The sequence below is a fragment of the Pomacea canaliculata genome, linkage group LG2 (genome assembly GCF_003073045.1).
Source record: "Pomacea canaliculata isolate SZHN2017 linkage group LG2, ASM307304v1, whole genome shotgun sequence".
NCBI lineage: Eukaryota > Metazoa > Mollusca > Gastropoda > Architaenioglossa > Ampullariidae > Pomacea > Pomacea canaliculata.
This window is the reverse complement of record NC_037591.1, coordinates 38782257-38801900: the sequence shown is the minus strand read 5'-3', so window position 1 is coordinate 38801900 and position 19644 is coordinate 38782257. Positions and strand designations below refer to the sequence as shown.

At 41.8% G+C, this 19644-nt stretch overlaps 1 protein-coding gene across 1 annotated transcript; it reads right to left on the bottom strand.

Moving 5' to 3' along the window:
- Positions 1-729: 729 nt before the first annotated feature.
- Positions 730-19422, bottom strand: LOC112555996. The gene is given in 18 exon segments (XM_025224598.1): positions 730-1025; positions 1153-1295; positions 1612-1804; positions 2039-2162; positions 2663-2761; positions 3003-3082; positions 3366-3531; positions 4273-4392; positions 5343-5436; positions 5770-6065; positions 6851-7260; positions 7657-7858; positions 8059-8241; positions 8454-8547; positions 9490-9520; positions 9522-9587; positions 10015-10169; positions 19074-19422. Coding segments are annotated over 18 exon segments (2934 nt in total). The 3' UTR covers positions 730-896.
- Positions 19423-19644: the final 222 nt, after the last annotated feature.

Below are 19644 nucleotides of genomic sequence, written 5' to 3'. Positions count from 1 at the left end.
TACGGCACAGGTGAGAGGTTTTGTTGAATCATCTCCCTTTAGTAATAGCCGAAGTATTCACCGTTGATATATATTTGTAATATTTTCATGAAACTGATCCTAATGTAACACATTCACTGAGCTCATCTGTGCAATATCCATCTTTAAAATTATCAGATAATAATATCAATATAAGCAAAACCATTGAAGACTCTCCACCATTATTGTATGTATGCAAGTTTTGTTGAATGAAAAAAAAGCTTTTAGGCTCGTAACTCATTAAGTTTATTTCAGGTTTGTGCATAAATTTCTGCAGAATCTCGAAATATTTTACATAGTGTCTCTGTCTTTGTCCCTCTCTAGAGCAGGAACTTACACCCTCGGAACTAAATATTTACTCAAAATACGTTATAATTGTTGTATGTACACAACAGTTGAAATATGTGATTTGACAAAGTATCCTGATCGATAATATATCATTATATAAATAAATCTCATAATAACATGGAAAGACGATTTTAAGGAAGGTTCATTATAATACAACTTTTAATTATGTACAAATTCATTCTGATATGTACAACAAAATATTCTTTTCCAAATATTTTCATGATTAACTTTACACACATACGCAGTCTACCAGTCTTTCTCTCTCTCTTTATTTTCCCTTTCGCAGACATGCTTATTCACGGACGTACACCTGCACACCTTCACACACGCACATGACATCAAAAGACGAAATGCCGACGTCAGATTGCAGGTCATAAAACTGTAACTGAAAATATATCCTTGGAAAACTGGATAAAGGCAGGTGGCAAGTCTTAGATGACTTTATCGGTGATGTCTCTTATCAAAGCTGCTAGTCTCTCGATGACTGTGATTGTCACTCCATGGAAAACTCCTGTGTGGAAGACACACTTTCATGTGGACTTTTTCTTCAACTTCACGCGCATTAATATGTCCAGTTTTGTGAAAGGGCATTCCACCAGTGCAATCAGTAGGAAGCCAATGCCATAGGAACAGACCAGGTTGGCGACATACATGTAAATCTGTCAAAAGAAGAAGTTTAAAGATGCATGAAAACATACGAAGGGTATTTATTGGGAAGAACATTTGATTCTATTAAATCAGGATTCGATTGCATGAAAAGAAGTGCCGTGCATCAACTGCCCTCACCAGGCTGCCGAAGTGAAGGTAGATGGGAAACCTGCTGGAGTTGAGGACCACCGTGATGAGGATCGGATGTAGAAGATAGACGCCGTAGGTCAGGCGGCACATGGCAACAAAGGGACTCCAGGACAGGAAGCTGTTTATGAAGCCTGCGGAATAATATTCTGTATTTTTCAGGATTTTTTGAAAATGATGTTTGGAAACAAATGTGAACAAACAATTCTAGGGTTTCTTGACCACGAGTGTCTTATTCTTTTGCAGCATGAAACAGATTACTGTCAGAGTATCCAGATGGATTGTTATCTCCCTACAAAATACAACTCTGTTACAAGAGATCATAAAATGAAGTCCATCCCTTAAGGGTAATAAAACCTATATTGGGGACTTTTCCCATTGTCAGGTTGGTCAGAATCTACGAGTAACATACATCATAAAGAAGATTTGAACTGAGTGTTTGGAACTGACCTCCCTGCCCCACGGTGCTAGTGAAGATGATCCAGGACACGGACATGGCCCAGGCAGGGCGGGACAGAGCCTCGTACACAGCTGACTGAAGACGTGTCCACCTCTGACCGTCCGGCTGGTTCTCGGTGTGTGTGACATAGACCACGGTGCCGATAGTGCATAGTGATAAGGTCCATCCCAGGAACAGTGGCAGCTGGAGGAAGAGTCTCAGTCAAATAGTTGTTATCATCAGTAACTTACTATATCTCAACAGTAAGAAGCAAAGTCTTGACAGTGTCAGAGCTAGACCTCGACAGATAAGTCTTTACAGTAAGAAGTCAAGTCTTTAAAATGTAAGCCGACACATTTCTTAAATTTAACATAAGTGTTACTACTGCGACCTCCTGCATTTTACTGGACCTTGCCGTGTCTCTCCTCACCATCTTACCTTCCGGAAGTAGACGCGGTGCTCCGTGGAGTGCAGGAAGTACCCCAATGCCATACCCACTGCAAAAGCTCCCACCCGGCAATAGGGCTTGACGTAGACTTCGTCGAAGTAACCCTCCTCCATGCTGCACACGAAAGGGAGAAACATCCTGACACCAAGTGACCCTCTACATGGGTCAGACAGACCATCATCGTGTGGACCACAAACTAACCTGGTCCTGGACTAACCAGAAACACTCGGTCAACAACATTTGTTTTGCTTTATTCTGAAACAAGTAGGAAAATATTTCCCTTGAGTCGACATCTAGGGTCCAACGGAACTAAGCTTTTAAAGTTTCTTGCTGTCAGCACCAAACACGATACACGATGTTCACAGACTGTCTGAAATAAGTTTTGAAGTTTGGCTTTCTAACATGGCTTTGGAGAATATTAATTAAACATTTAAATAGGTAGAAATTCATTTTAGCTAGACAGGATATAATGTTTATTCTTATCAGTTGAAGTCTGCATCCCTTAACTTGCAGTTGTACTTGTTCTTTTTGTAACTTTTGCAACTGAGAACATTTTCCAAGTTAAAATTACCCACTGGGATTAATGAAGCTGGTCATTAGTCATGTGCACGTACTTGAGCATGTTTCCATTTATGTTATTCATCAGCAGACATGTGCTCACGATCTGTATCGCCACCAACAGGACAATCAAGAATCCTCCAAGCAATGGTTTCCTGCGACATGAGAGCTCAACGTGTACATGTGTTTGTGTGTGTGTGTGTGTGTCCATAGACCAGCGAGTTCAAAAAAAACCATAACAGATAAGCAACGTCAGAGGCAGTATGGTCAGTTGTTGTGTTCTCATAGATTTCCACAGGTTATCGTTAGTCCACAGCCTTGTTACTGTATTACACAGCAGTTATTACCGCACATAGCAAGCATGATCTGATAAACGAATTTCAGAAATACACTCACAACAGCAAAGGGTAGAGGACCAGCGGTGACAGTAGATAAAACTGAAAGTCGTTGACCAGGTAATACGTCCATGGCATGCACTGGAAATAAACATCATTAAAAGTAGGTAACCGTCATGGAGTTCTTTGTCGTTACAATTGACTGCTTCTTTGTTTTTACTGGGCTTGACCCACTTCATCATAAGGGACTTTATTGTCAGCCAAAGTGTATTCATGCTCTTCCTCCTTTCCTTTCTCTCTTTCCTCCACACTTTTTTCTCTCTCAGAAAAACTGACCAAAGGTTACGATGGCCATGTCCACGGCTCTTTGACCAACGATTTTTCTATCCTACTCTACAGTCACTGGCGACGACGAGAAACTCACCATGTCATCAGCCTTGTAGAAGTTGGAGAAGAAGAAAGCATTGGCCCACCAATGGTCCTGACACTGCTGCAGACCTTTGTCGGTCCCCTTCCACCGCGGGCCCTGGCCCATGTAGGGCAGCAGGACGGTGTACAGGACTATAGCCACGTAGAAGCAGGGCAGGAGCCTAGCACAGGACGATTATAAAATTTATAAGGTGAGGAGGTAACATCAATGAGCTGTACTAACGGGACTACTAACAGACAGGTTTACAACACACAACGAAGCACAAGTTAAACATTGAGGAATGAGAGGAAGAGTATTTAGTTACAAAAAGTATTTGTGAAACAGATGGTTATAAGACTTTTTGATCATGTGTAAAAAGTTGTCTCATGGAGGCGTGGTATCAGAACAGGATGCTAGTACATGACATTAATTATATTCTGCGTCCTTTCTTGCTCTGACTTGTTCTCTGTAGAAGTCATCGTAAATCACGAGGAAGCCGACTTCTTTGTTTTTTCTGTCATGCCTTCTCATGATGTTTACAAACACATTTTTGTTCACGACACAGTTTTGTTCATGAGAATGTGTGTATGACAGTGCAAGTGAGAAAAAAATAGAAGACTAGGCATCTAAAAAAAAAAAAAGATTATTTTGTGTGAAGACCTTTTGTCGTATGTTCATTTATTTAAAAGTCTTTATTTGAGTTTGTTTTACTGCTGTAGTAACAAATCAGCCAAAATCCACCTAAAAAAAGAATATTTTGCATTTGACATCTGGGAAATGCCTCAGACCATTGTCCAAAACGTTATTATTCTGTGTTGAGACTTTCTTTTCAGTAAGATATTTCGAGAGCTGGACATTCACAAAAATCTGTTGCTTAGATAATTCCTACTTTGACAGTTTGAGAGTAGAACAGACTACTGACCTCATCAGTCTGTGGAAGTAGAATAAGACAAGTCCCCGGAGGCTGAATACTCGTTTCCCGTTGGTCTTCAGCAGTTTGTGTGTTTTGGAGTGCAGGAAATGGTAGGCCACGAGACAACCGCTGAAAAAAACATGAGTGGACTCAGTAAGGTCCCTTTAACTACCTGACGTCAGTCCCACCTGCATTTGTGTGTTTTCTGTCTGACCTAAAGTCATTCCGGTACACCGTGAGAAATGGCAAACAAGTGAACTCCAACATTTTATTGACTGAAGGCCATTTCACTTGTACAGGGTGAGCTGAAAATAGCCATTCTCTCACTCACCCACTCACCTATTGTAGCGAGTTGTGGTAGGTCACGTGTTCTTTGTGTATGAATGACGTTTTGTGTCTGACGTCTTGTGTCTGACGTCTTGTGTGCGTCAGTTGTTCCACGTCACTTAAAGCAGAAAATGACGTCATTTAAGAGAAAAAGCAATGGTTCCAAAAATAGCTGAGTGAGGGGAAAACACAAAGGTCTTCTCCGCCATCTTCTTTGTGATTCTGTCAGTGACATTCCTCTGAACTTGTGTCTCTTGGATTTGATTCTCTACAAATCTCTTCATCCTCATCGTCATCTGCGGGGACTCGTCTAGCGTTGTGTTGTGTGAGTGTACTACGTCGTGCTTGTGCAAGGTAAGTGTACGTTCGTCCTATTACATCTGTCTATACATACAATCTGATATCATGATTCACAACACATTTGACATGCATAGCAACATCCGCATACACGGACAGGGACTAGCAATCATGCATCTCATAAAGTAATTTCGCTTTTTCCCTTATATAATATTTGTGAACAAAGTATGCTAGTTGTCTTGTTCTTCCTACATCATCGCATGTCAATACTTGAACAAGATATTGTTCTTGGTTGTGTGAGGTGGAATATTTAAGATACTTATATTATCTGTCCTATCCTGTATAAAACAATTTTGTGTGTGTTTATATCCTTTCACTCCTAGACGGAAGTATACTAAAGAAAGAGAAAAAATATGTCGGAGGTCTTTGCTGATTATTTTTGTTCGTGAACTCACCTAAGCACGAAGAAAGAGTCGGCAGCGAAGGTACTGTTTATGATGGCCTGCATCCAAAACGACTGCGCGATCTTCACGGTGTCCACATTGTTTGCTGTGCACACATACACACACACACAGACACACACACACACACACACAGACACGTGTGAACTGACGTGCGCATTTAAACAAAATAAATACACACAAAGAAGAATCTAATAAATCATAGCAGGTTTCACGGATACGCTAGTTCATTATGTTCGCAAACATCGACAAATACAAACTGCATGAGTATTTGTACAAACTCAGAAAAAAGCAAAAAAAAAAAAAAAAAAAAAACCAACAACAACAATAACAACAACAAAACAAACAAAAAAAACAGACAAAAAACAAACAAAACCACACACACATATCCGCACCCACACACGCACACACAGCTCCGTACCCATGACGGAGGACGTCTTGTTGAGCAGGCTGATGGTGTTGCCCAGCACGATCCAGAAGATGCTCATGACCCGGACTCCGTTCAGTGTGAACAACATGTCGGCGCTGCCCTCGCACAGAAGCCGCCGCAGGTTCCGTAAGAAGGAGAAACACAGCAACACTTCCCCCGCCAGGCTTCCTCCTCGCCATCCCTGCACCCGTGACGAGCGGATAATTAACACCTGCAGCCCTGTGCTGTCAACCATGTCCCTTGTGGGTACAATCTCATCATTCTTTAATGACCAAAGGACACGCAGTCTTTGTCACGTGGTACAGTTCTCAGTAGAGTTTTGGTGGAATGAACTGAAAAGTTTTGTTTTTCCTTGGAAACTGTAAAGTGTACCGTTGATCAAGCTGTACCCTTAGTGTAAAATGTTTTATTTTTATTGGGGTAAGCCTGTTTTTCTGTGTTGTAGAGTATGCCATTTGTAAATTGGTGAACCATTAGTCTGGTCAAATATTTGTCTCACGGTAAGCTTTTCCTCGATTCTGCTATACAAATGAAAACTTAATTAGAAAATTTTAGAGACTTCTCTACAACACGTATCATACTTTTATATCTGGAACACGCTTTGGGCAAAGATAGAAAGTGAGTACGTACATTTGTCAGACATTGATGCTGGAGGTTGTCTTTCCTGCCTGGCTCTCGTACCGTTGGTCCCCACAGATGACGCCGACGTCAGCGAATGGACAAGTTGTCGATGGTGACTACGGGTTTTCTCGATTGCGCAGCCTACCCGACTCTTCGCTGCCTTCTTCGGGTATGCTGGTCAAAGGATTTGAGTGAAGACCCATGTCGACTGATGAGCGCCTGGGAGGCGAGTTGGAGACCTGGTCAAAGCTGACCGTCTGGTCTGATGTAGGTGACGAGGCAGTCTGGACATCCCCTGATGGGCTGGAACCGGTGAGGCAATGTGATTGCTTATCTTGATATCGCTGACGTCATCAGTTTCTGTATCACAGAATGAAGCGTTATCGTATACGTGGTTCTTCTGCACTGGTGAGTTGTGCTCACTGTTATCCATTTCCACACCGGACTTCACCTCAGTCTTTCATCACAACTGGCGTCGGATAGTTGTTTGTTGTCACAATCACGTGACTCCGGGTTCACCAAATTATCCGTGGAAGGATTTTGGAGAGCAGTTTGTCTGGTAGGGCTGGGTACTGGGACCTGTGGCTCAGAACAGCCATCCACCTCACCACTGTTGTCCTCATCGTGGATGTCATTCACACCAGCATGCAGCTGACCGTTCACTGCTACGACCTCTGTGCTTACATCGATGGGTAGACCGGACTGCGACACACCCACATCTGTTCTTACAGATGACATCGGAATGTTGTTGTTATCTACTTGCGTGTCGGCGCTTTGGAGGCCATCTGCATTTATTTTATCTGTATCCCAAGACTTACTTCCAGATTCTGTAATGTAATGAACAGTACCATTGCTGTTTTCCTGAAAAACAAAGGAAAACAAAGTTAAATTATTAGCAACAACAACAACAACAACAGCAACAACAGCAACAACAACAGCAACAACTGTGACGAGCCATTTGGCACCAAGTCTGTGGTTGTGGAAAATTTTCTTTCTGGCGCGTTATCAATCTGCATCTTCTATTCTTGGATGTATATCCGTTCATGGTCGTCATTTAATCACCACGTACATTCCTTTTCTTTCTTATCTCTTTTGAGGATTTTATTTTTTCTTTGTCTGCTTTGGGTTTGTTTTTGTTTGTGGTTGTTTTTTACGGTGGTGGGTGTGTTTGGCTTGTTTGTTGCTTCTTCCATTTTTTTTTAAATTAGAAAACTGCTTTATAAATAGTTCTGCTTGTTGTGATTCACGTGTCCCCACCTGATCAGTTGGACTATTTTCATCCACGCCGATGGAAATCGTCCGAAGGGTCTGTATGCCACCTTTGTGTATCACTATACTGTCACGGTCCAGCGGCTTCCATCCATCGCTGAGTTTCCTCCGCTGGTGATACATGGCACCGAGACTGGAGCGCCTCCTCATGAGACTGTCTGACACTGCCTCAGCAAGCTGGGTCTGGCACCTGGAAACATCCCCTTCTGCATTACCACCTGGTCTGTGTTATCTTCTAAGCTTTTATAAGAAGTTTTCTCGAATTTATTGTCTTCTGGATAATAGAGATGACAGGCAGAAAAACAAATAGGAAGTAAAAAGAAAAAATAAAAAAACACAAAACCTAAAAGCTGTTTTCTTTTTCACCAGCCATACCAGACTGACCGTTACTCCGTCTTTGTATCAGTCGACCGTCGGTGCAGAAAGATGCTGGCACTGAAGCGAGAGAACCTGCGGCCCATCTCGCCGATTTCCATGACATTGCCCGAGAGAATATCGGCCATCTTGAGACGCTGCTTGATGTCCAGACAGGTTCCGATGACATTCAGCATCAGCAGCGCAGACAGGATTCCTCTGTAACACAAACAGCAGGCGTGTCACACCTGTCCACCTGTCTGGAAGCAAGAAGAGAGAGAAAGCCAGACACGGACAGGTATGCAGACAGACAGTGCAACAAATCATAAGAGAGGACAGAGAGATGCTGAGAGAGATGGAGAAGTAGACAAAGGTAGATAAACAGATTCTGGATTTACTGATTCAGACGGCGAAAAATATTGTGGACTAACATTGCAGCCAATGCACCTGGATTCTCTCGTACATCCGGCTTCTGGAAACATGAAACTTCCACCAGATCCATTTTATGTGTGGCATTTTGAATATCTGTGGAACATAAATTAACAGGCATGTGTCTAAGTGCGTGTTCAGGTTGGACACAAACGCACACGCACACACAAGCATGAACAGTACACACGCACACAATCACACAAGTGTACACAATGTGGTTGTGTGCAGACAACCACGAATACAAACGCGCACCTATTATATATATATATATGTATATACAACATATATATATACACACCCATGCGCACACTCACAGTTTGTGCCACGTCCAAAGATGTCGGATTTTTTTTTTTTTTTTTTTTTTTTTTTTTTGTTCTTTATCAGCAAAGCCTGCAGTAAGTTTGAACTCTTCTGACACTAACCATTCTTTAACTTGGAAAGGTCTTGTAATCACTAACCCTAACCCCGAACGATAAGACTCCACCCAACCACACCACTGTTACAGCCTGGTAGTAGTTACACACATACAGTATAGTTATCAAAATATCCTTATGATAATACCTCAATAAAAATAACGAGCTTTCGGGGGAAAGGGGGAAAAGAAGATAACCTAAAGGTTAAGAGGATATCGCGCTCATCAAAAAGTAGCCAACTGGTCTGACAGGTTTCTTACTGAAGAGAGTGTCAACATTCTTATGTCACTAGCTCGTGATTACACAAAGTAAATATATTGAAGAGGAGGAGGTAGTAGTGGTGGTGGTGTGAAGAGGCAAGTCCTTTGGCAGAAGAGTTATGTAACAGGGAAAAGCATTAAGTGTTTGAGTGCATATATCTTACATTGTTTGGCTTAGCTATTTTATGGCTGGAGATTTATTTCATGACAAAATTGACATTTGAATGAACTTTGAACGAGAACATAATGCGAGTACGCAGCACACTCACACACACAGATACGTGCACACATACATTCTTTCACTGACACACACACACAAACACACACATTTCTCCGTTTTCTGTGATTGGTTTTCCAGTACTTACATTGAGAAATGATGTTGTAGATATCGGTCTCCAGAGCAGGTGTGTGGAACACACAAGTCTACGGTGGGTCTCGGCAGTCGGACAGGGTAGGGAATGTTCTGCAACATCAACAATTACTTTGTCATGCTAAACAGATTGCATATACATGCACACACATGTGTATGCCTTCTCTCTCTCTCTCCATACACGTACACACATATACTGTATACACATTCTAACACACACACTGAGACATTCACACGAGCGCTGACATTGATTGTACTGAGGTACTTTTATTTCTCCTGTGAAGGTTGAAGACAAAGGGCAAATCTGCGGAGTTGTCATCAGGTATTGGAATGTTGAAAGTCGAAAAATAATTTTATGATTAATCACTCCTGGATAGAACAAACAACTGTGTGTTTGTTGTGTGTGCGCGCTTGTTAAGAGCAACTTCTTTGTGTTTGAGACCTTACCAAGGTCTTCACAAAATCCGTCATCCAGTCCGGGATGTTGAAGTAGGCAGAACAGAACTGTGCCCCGTGGTCAACGAGCCCCCAGGGTGAGTTCCAGACTGTGGTACTGCCGCAGGTTGAGACACTCGTCATAGTTGCCCTGTTGTGTCAGGTCGCCCATCAGCAGCCCGGAGCTCTCTTTGCCCGTTGCATCGTACACTGAATCAAAGACATTCACTTCAGCAACTTCTGGCCACAAGGACCACACATCACACTACTGGTCATACTAGACTGAATGTCTAAACTGAGTTCAAGTCTTCACCTTCTTAATATTTCCTCTGCTCCTCCCTTCAGTTGCTTATTCCTTTGTGTTAAGACACGCTTACAATCACATTGAAGTACGTTGGGTTTTATTTTTCTTCGTGAAGGCTGGCCTCAAATCTGTTAAAACCTTAAAATAAACTCATATCTCTCGCACATGTTTACAGTTTATAGAGAAGGAAAAGATTTAACCTTCATTTTATGATATACCACATTTGACTATTAAGTGGATGAACTGTGGGTCAGATAGTCTAGAAAGAACGATCAGAGTAAATGTACGGGCGCAAAATCATTTTTCTTTTAGCAATGTTTCTGTCGCATTTCGTTCTGCATTTGTCTTACTTCCTATTCTTTCTCTTTGTTCTTCAATACTTCCGGCATTTCTCCTTTTCTTGTCTTTTTTTAGGGTTTTGAGAAACAGATCCGGGAATGAAAGGTCCACATTCTCATTTTCTCCGGTGACACTCGATTAGGAAGCCTTTTTGGTGATCAAACAGAGAAATCGCTGTTCTCAGTCTTGACACTATACCACAGCGAGTGGAAGCCAGTCAAGTAGGAAGTTTGTTGATCGAAACCACGCAAGGGCCGAGCGCGAGAACGTGAGGAGTGGTGCAACATTACACTCTTCATCGAGTATCGACCTTAGATGACAGAAAATAACAATGCAAATTTGCTTGGTCTGCTCAGTCGACTTGCACTGGAGACCGGCCAATTAAGATATTTTTAAAGCTCACAAGAACTCCACCCCGGAGATAAATAAATTATCTGGTGATTATAATTATGTGCATCCATTTTAAAAGTAGATAGGATAGACCACGATGGAGTAGAACTCAGCTTGGGGGTCAAGAGACTAAATTATTTAATAATTATTACATCGTTATGGCTGTCTTCATGATTTTTATCTTTCTCTCAATGACCTCCCCTTTATCTTCTTCCCTCACTGAATATTAAACTAAGAGACTTCGTACAAACAGATCTTTAGTATTTTTAAGGTAATATGTTATGTCCCTGTGTGATCTGTCAATGATGTAGTCTGTGAGATTACAAAGTATTCAACAAAAAGCTCGTTCCAGGACCCTCGGATAATTCTTCTCAGCTCCTGTATTACTCGTTTTGCTTCAGTTATTATAATCCTCGATTTTAGGTTCTTAGCTTTTTCGACTCACTTTACTGTTTAATATAGTTCCTTTATAATACAACATCATTAACTTTCTGGGATGAATTCACTACTTGAATGGAAATAGCTGAATCATGTCGATATGAACTAACCAATCATCAATGCCTGTGCAGCATGACGTAGATGGGGGGAAACCGTTGAGGAGTCTCAACTGGTCATGAGTCCAGGGTCAACGTTTTGTAAGTAGAAGATATGTCATTAGCTCGGAAGCTATAATACACAGCGAGATACTTTCTCTCCTCACTCGCTCCTTAGTCCTCATGACCGGGGATGGTTCGATTGGCCAAAGGGAGGACAAGGAGCATACATCAGCATAACCACGGTCTGCACATTTGGCGGGAAATGGACCTCAAGCACGTAACCCCACGCGCTCACGTGACTGATGACGGATCTCCGTGAGGACGTTAATGAGCACGTGTTGGTGGCGCTAGCGTCCACGTGCATTTTCAGCGCATGCAGGAAGGCGTCGCAAGGCTCGTCTGAGTCACTAACCTCAATCAACACAAACAAAGAGCGTTCTTTGTCAATAATTTATTGTAAAAACGAGTAGACCGGATACACGCCACTGGCGTTTCCGCTTCAATTTATCTCCAGACCTGAAGCGGAACACTGCACGCGATCGGAGATCACGTGGTCTCATCTGTAGACGCTTTTCTGAAGCAACAACAGCACACGAACAAATCTAATTAGAACCAAATAACTCAACGGTTAGTAGCCACCTAGCCTTGTAATAGTTCATAAGCAATTTAGCTGAATGCTACAGGCCTTGGTATCCAGTTTCCACGACCGTCCACCTTACCCTAGTCTTCTAGTCCTTAATCTTAAACAACGATATGGATACTGGATACAACCCCACATTAATCCCGCATAGGGACGACGAAGAAGAAGTTTATTATATAGTATATCCCTGCCTTACGGACAAGCTTTGCGAATGGCGGTAACTACAGTCGACAATGGTAAATGATAACAATGTGAAGACAGCGAGTATTAAGCAAAGGGAGATCACTGCAGATCAAAACGGTGAGACAACAAATGAAGACCTTTGAGAAGTGATGGACCTAAAGACCTGCACAACTTATTCACTCGTGATTGCATTGACATCTCGTAACCCAGTCGTTTCAAACAATTTGGTCTTAACCCTTAAGTCTTTATCATTTCAGATGTGAATTAATTTTAAACACTTTAAAGAACCAGCGCCAATCAGTTCGACACCAAATCAATTGAATACAATCAAAACAAGATAAACAACAGGCTCGGGACTGTGAAATAGGTCAGTGCGGACTGGGTTACAACAGGCGGCCCTGTCGGCTGTCACATCCAAGTGCCACGTGATGGCCTCTGACCTCAGACACGGAACACTTACCAGACACAGCGTCCTTCCTGTCTGTTGGAGTCAAGCTGAAAGGTCGTGAGGTGTCTCATTAGAGGTCTTGACTGTAGCCATGGCATCCAAGTGCGCAGCACTTTTATCTTTTAATATAACTATTACTTGAAATATCGTGCGGAGATAACAGTGCATCCTCCAGGTAAGACTTGGAGGACAGAGATAAGTTGTCTTATTGCAAGGAAAGAAATCACGTGCAATCTTATGTAACCAATAGTTCAGTTGAATGTGTTGAACTGGACAGAGTTCATACACGATGACGAATTTGAAAATTCAAAACAAACAGGGTAAATAAATAAGTGAACTACTAACATTATTATTTCAAAATAGGAAACTTAATAAAAGGCATGAATTAGAAGATTGTTGAAAATTTGCAGTGTAGGCAAAAGCTGAAAATAAATATAAACAAAGAAATAAAAAGTGTTGGTATTTTGTCTAGAGAGAACGAGGCGGACGGCACTAATCTTACGGATAAAGACTTGTCTAAATGTGTAGACTGCACAAAGATGACATTGTTCCAGAAATTTAGGTATCGGTCACGTGTTTTGCCTCGCAGTGCACTCAGTCTGCAGAAATACAGGAACTCTGGACATTATCGTTTAGGAATCATCGCATCCCGCCATGCGCAGACACAACACATGGACGCCATGGACCAGCATCAGCGGGCTGGGGAGATAAACGGTGATGAAGAAGAGATGGAAGTACATGTAGTAACAGAAAGAGAGGACGAGGTTTGTGGATGGATGCGAGATAGGTTAAAGGATGGACAAAACTATTTTATATACATAGGAATGCTCACCCCATACCAGCGACAAAAATGCAAAAGCTTACTGTGACTGTGGTGATGTTGTGTCATCAACTTTTCACGCACACCGTAAGGGAGGTCCAGACTTAACGGACATTTTATTGCAGTGAAGCCGCTTATGTCACCAGCAAAGGTGACAATGTGACGGGAAGAATGTGACACAAAACCCATCGCGCCCTCAGTTCCCCTCCTTCTCTTATTCCACAGTGTCTTCCCTGAGATGATGAACAGAATGTTCTTCGCGTTTTAACATGAAAAGTGAGCGGGACTAGGGCAGGAATGAAGGAAGTCATGCTTGGTTTTGGCGAACACTGTGGGTGGTCATGGGAAATGGGAGGAGGAGGAGGAGGAAGAGGAGGAGGTTTGGTTGGGTGGGAAGGTTACAATCGTGTCGTCACGCTTGTACACTGATACGCCTATGATCCCAGCTCTCCCATTGGCTAAGAACTTGAAACGGAAACGTATTCCTGTATAACTCTTGTTTAGGTGTCGACCTCATTATGTACATAGTTGTTTGTAGACATGTATCTCCAGAAATAAATGAAGATTTTTGCCCAAATTTTGGTAAATAGTATCTTGTTCTGAGCTTTACCTTCACCCAACAGAGTAAATAATTTCGCATCTCATTAGATCCCTGAAGGCAAACCATGAAGCAGCTCAAAGAAGCTAATTTGTTACAAACTGTTATTTTTAACTTTTTTTAAAAGGAAGGAGACATACATAACTTTAAATTTTTATGTCACGAAAGTCAACGAGATTTTGACCTCTTTCAAAAATCCAGGTGAGAATTGCCATGTTCACAGGTTTGTATTCAGCGAGATGAAGACGTTTTCTCGTTATATTTTGGGAATTAGCTTTTTATATTAAATAAACCAATTAATTAATTTTTTGTAGGCGTAGTCCTTTAACCTTTAGCAACCTATGGTGTAGGGTTAATATGGTGTATGGGGGAGTTCCTGCCTTCCTCCTACTTCTACATCTTTTCTCTTCAGCTTGCATATCTGTATTTATCGGTGCACTACGCATTATTTCACACCGCTTGTCAGATCGTGTGTACAGGAATTCCAGGTGAAGCATGCACATCCCTGGTCTGAGACATTACCCCGATCGAGGGCAGCGCAGGTAAACAGGAAATCACACAGCCCGTTTCTCACCTTTACCGCCATTAATCTCGTCCACGTGATGTCACAACCGGCTTTCCTATTTATCGTCTGCCTTTTCTGAAGTGATGCAGAGCTGGGTTTTGTATCTTTTAGACATTCGAGCCATCTCTCCTCCTCCTCCCTCCTCCTCCCTCCTATCTCGAACAACGTTTCCACACTACCTTCGCCGACTCCTTTTTCAAAATAAAGGATCCTTACCGAAAACAAATAAATAACGGATGTACGGTCGCAGTTCACATACACCTTTTAATCATGCTTTATTATTTACTATCAGGATCTCCTTTGTCACCAAAGTACAACCTTTTACGAGTTATGATCCTTTTCTTTAATTTAAAAAATTTTACATAACGACAACACGTGTAACTATCTCGAACGTTAAACACATACCATTCTCTTGGTGTTTGTAAATATTTATATCGTGCGATAACGTCTGCTGTAGCCTCACTGTGTTCCTTTTTTACTCAGTTTGAATAAAATGCTGTCCATTTTATTGGTTATCATCGCTGACTGGCAGCTAGACGAAACCTTAGCTAAAAATATCGTATCTCTAGGGCCGCCTTGGCTGCACTCAAAGCCCACGTGACATCATCAAAACGATATGTCGAGCAAAAAAAAAAACAAAAAATAGAAACCTTTTGTATAATTTAAAAATCCTATTGAAGCTAGCTCTCCGTCCTGATAAACTAGCTTTGTGATAACACAGGGCATGACTGCGGCATATGGTTTTGTTGAATGTTCGAGAAGGTTCCTTGGCGGCGAACTATTTTTAATGGAGTGCTATTGCTTTGAGAAGCTTAAAAAAGCAGCACTTGACCTGAGTAATCATGCGAACAACTGCAGATTATGTTTAAGCCTAGTGTTTATTACATCACACATTATCTACCTGCCCTAAAAAATACCACATTTCCTTTCTTTCTTCAACGACGCGCAGAAAGTTTTGCTTATAACTCGTAAATTTTGTGCTTAACTCTTGTTTCGGTCGGTCTCAAATTCTATACATTTACAATGATTTTTGTTTCTCTTTCCTGAAACTTTTATATTAAAATTAATCTCGTAAAACTACCACAGAGTTTAAACTGAGAGAGCTTCGTGTCCTGACATTTCATCTGGTCACGTGCTTGTCACGCTCAGCAGATAATGGACTGCTGACTAGGATCACGTGATCGAGCATGTCCCAACGTGAGAGACCAACCGCATTTGTTTTCATTGATCTACCCGTAAAAGTGCAGTTTAATGCCTTTTTTCATCAAAATACTTACTAATACTTCAAAAACCTGCTAGTGTGTACACAAGCGTGACACACGGACCTTCCTGTGACACCGATATCAACAGTAATGTAGACCACAAACATGAAATATTTATTTTCACAATGATGCCAAATCGCATTTCCTCGTTTGGCGTTGTGAATGTCGTTAGTTAATTAAAATTAGTTTTTAAATGACAACCTTAATCTCCCTGTCCTTCACATGACAGAGTGGCAAACATTTTTTCCCGGTGATAAAGTCACGTTGACATAAATTTTCTCTGAGGTCCGTTACCCGACGTGTGACCTATTATTTCAGGAAATTATAAAAACCCTGTTTCTTTAAAGTGCAGTGTATCTTTGTCAGAATAAGAATACATAAGCTATCATAGTTCGCACAAAGCTATAGGTTTATTTATCTAAGCAAGAATATTATGTTTAATATCAGCGAAATTATCGCTTTCAATTGGTATATTCTGTTAGAAAGAGCACCATAGAAATCAAGACAGCATATAACATATGTGTGTGTGTGTGTGTGTGAGAGAGAGAGAGAGAGAGCCTGTTTTAATATATAATAAGAAAGCATGTTGTTTCCATTTCACAGAGCTAGACACAACCTCACTTTGACCCTCTCTGAGTCTCCAAAGTCTACTTAAAATATACATTTTACAGTTGGACAAATCTCCCATTTCCACGCTTTATGTTGTTCAACATCTTAAATGGTCTTAGTGGTAGAAATATTGCTTGAAACAGAAATATAAAAAAAAAATAAAACAGAAAATTCAGAACCCGTGAAAACAAAGTAGTCCACCGTTACTGACGTTACTTCCGGTCAATGGTTCTTATTCTCAGATCGAACTACTTTGTTTTCAAAACGAGTCTGTTTAAAACTTCGGTGAACCATGAAAAAGAAGTTGGCTGTAAGTCGATTAAACGAGACTGAGTATTATCCCAAAGATAAAGTCTAAATCTGTAATGACCTTTTGACACTGCCGGTCACTGATGCGTTTTCATTGCCCTCACCTCAGCAATGCCTAGCTATAGCCTATGGGGACTACAGTACAATGGATAGGTGGTAGGAATGCCTGAAATAAAATCTTCTCCACACACTCAGCGATAATTTAGTCTCTTGACCTATATGTGAGACTCCTAGGTGAGTTGTCTATCGTGGTCCACCCTAGACACGGAATAATCTCTGGACTGTCCCTGTCAACACTACTGTAGAATCTTACTCAGCAAAACAAACACAGGAATATAAACAGACCTCTGCTGACCAACTTTTAGTCCCACAAAAATCCCCCGTGCACCCACATTGAGGCGAGACAGAGAGATGGAGAGACAGAGAGGAAGGAGGTAGAGAAACGGTTGGTTGGCTTCGTGGCTGGTTGGTAGTATTTTACACCGTCAGATGTTGGTTATCCAGTCTTTATTCCTTTACATCCATAGAGAAAATAGAATGAGATCCAAATCCACATCCCACGATCTTTTCTGTTTTGGTGACAGCAACATTAATCCTGCCCCACCGGACTTCAATTTTAAAAAAGCCAAAAAAGAGAAAAGGAGAAAGAAACAAAGAAAGAAGGAGTAATAAAGAACAAAGGAGAATAGAAACTCGGTAGGTAGGGAGGAAGATGAGAAGAGTATTAAGCACCTTTCACATCAAATACCTAATTTCTGTTACTTTGGGAGGAACATCTTATACCCCGCTCATCCAAGAACTGCAAGAACAATCACTTGTCTGAAAACTATTTTTGGCTCGGGCATCACAACACCTTCATCCTCACCAGCTGCTGGCTGCAAACATTCAAGCTTGTAACACAGAAAAAAAAAATCGCTGGCTCAACTACTTGAAGATAAGAGAGAGCTAATCTTAGTACGGGACACGCAGTCTGAATAACTTCACTTCAGGAGTATGTCGGAGACCTGCCACGTGACCTTATTCTCCTCCCGATAAGCTGAGTCAACGGTTTCCTGTTCTTGCCTTACATTTTCTCCGGGACTCGCAATGCGATCATACTATGGCCTTGTTCAGAGGTTATAAGTCTTGCTATTCAATGCTGGCATTCGTGTCGAGCCTGTACCTCACGTGCAGGCCGATCAAGTGAATGACCTTTGACCTGCGTGCTGCAGAAAGCTTATTTGACGGATTGACGTGACGGGCCACGTGCGCCCCAACTGTTGTGGACCCATGGCACGTTCACACCTTGGGGTAGGAGTGTAGGACAGAGGTTACAGGTTACAGGAGATTAATCCCAGTCTGTGTCTGAGAACTGTCGTGGTTTGGGGCTGAAATTATATTCAAATGACACTTCTCACGTGTGCACGGACGTACGGTAAAAATAACGGGATTTATAATACATGGATATTAAGGACATGTTAACTGGACTCGTAAATAAGTACAGTCGTTGAGCTTTACAGTTCATACCTAGCTTTGACGATTAAATAGTCGTTATGGAGCTGAATGTTCACTATGCACGATGGGAATCAGGAATGTTACTTTAGGCTGGATGCAAGTCGCTGGAAATGTTACTAAGATTTGGAAAACGAATATATACAAATGCCTAACTCTTACAGACTGTGGTTTGTTGTTATGGTGTAGATATGAAGGTTCTTCTAGTCAATGATTCCTTCAGCGTGCTTTATACATAGTCTTAAAAATCAACAGATTAAAACTTGCCTTTAAAAATATGGATTTCATCTTTCTTTCAGTAATAGTGATTGTATTGTTTCCCAATTCATTCGGCTTGGTTCTTTGATCCTTGAATGTTTATAATTCTGACATAAACATCTCAGATTTTGCCAGATGTTTGCAAGTTAGTGGCTGAAGGAAATCCAAACCAAACAAGACACGCGGGGTCAAAGGGGAAACATGACCGAGAAAAATGTCTGAAAATGTCAGCAGTGAAGGGTGTGCACGATGGATGGTTTCAGGAACAAGGTCGGCAGATACGGACAGCTGATAAGAATTATTGAAATTGTGCAACACTGAAATGTATTCAAAAAGTAACGGACTATTCTTGTATACCTGCAATGTTTTAGGTCGAACTGATCTCGACTTACTGCGAATGGCCCAAGGTTCCATCTTGTCCAGCGACTTGGTGTAGATGCTGAGTCCAGCCGAACACATCTCGCTGACATTATACTTCCCACTGTTCCTTCCTGCGTCTGTAATCGCATCCCACATCCGCGGAAACAGAACTGACTCCAGAGGATTGTCTTTCGAAGCCAACACCTTTCTGACTTTCCCAGACACAGACCACAGTTCTGCGTCTGGCATCTGGCGACTGGCTTGCTCTCTAGCACCAGGCGCACCTCGTAGATGTGATGCTTCGGTCATGCAAATCAGTGAGAGGGCCAAACCCTGTAGAAATAATCCAACGTGAGTGTTTGTAGTTGCAACTTCTCCCATTTTTTCTGTAATTTTTTTCTGATGTCTGCAGGAGAAAGCGGCCCACGACAGCAGCTTCAGTTGAATGCGTAACGTTTGGTAGTCGCGTGCATGTCGGGTTGTGAGTGAGCAGACGACACTGTGATGTATGCAAAACGTACAACTTCCGCAAACGTCGCACTAACCCTCGCGCGCGCGCTGACGACGTAGTGCGTTGTGCGTGCAGCTGACGGCGCTCCGTGT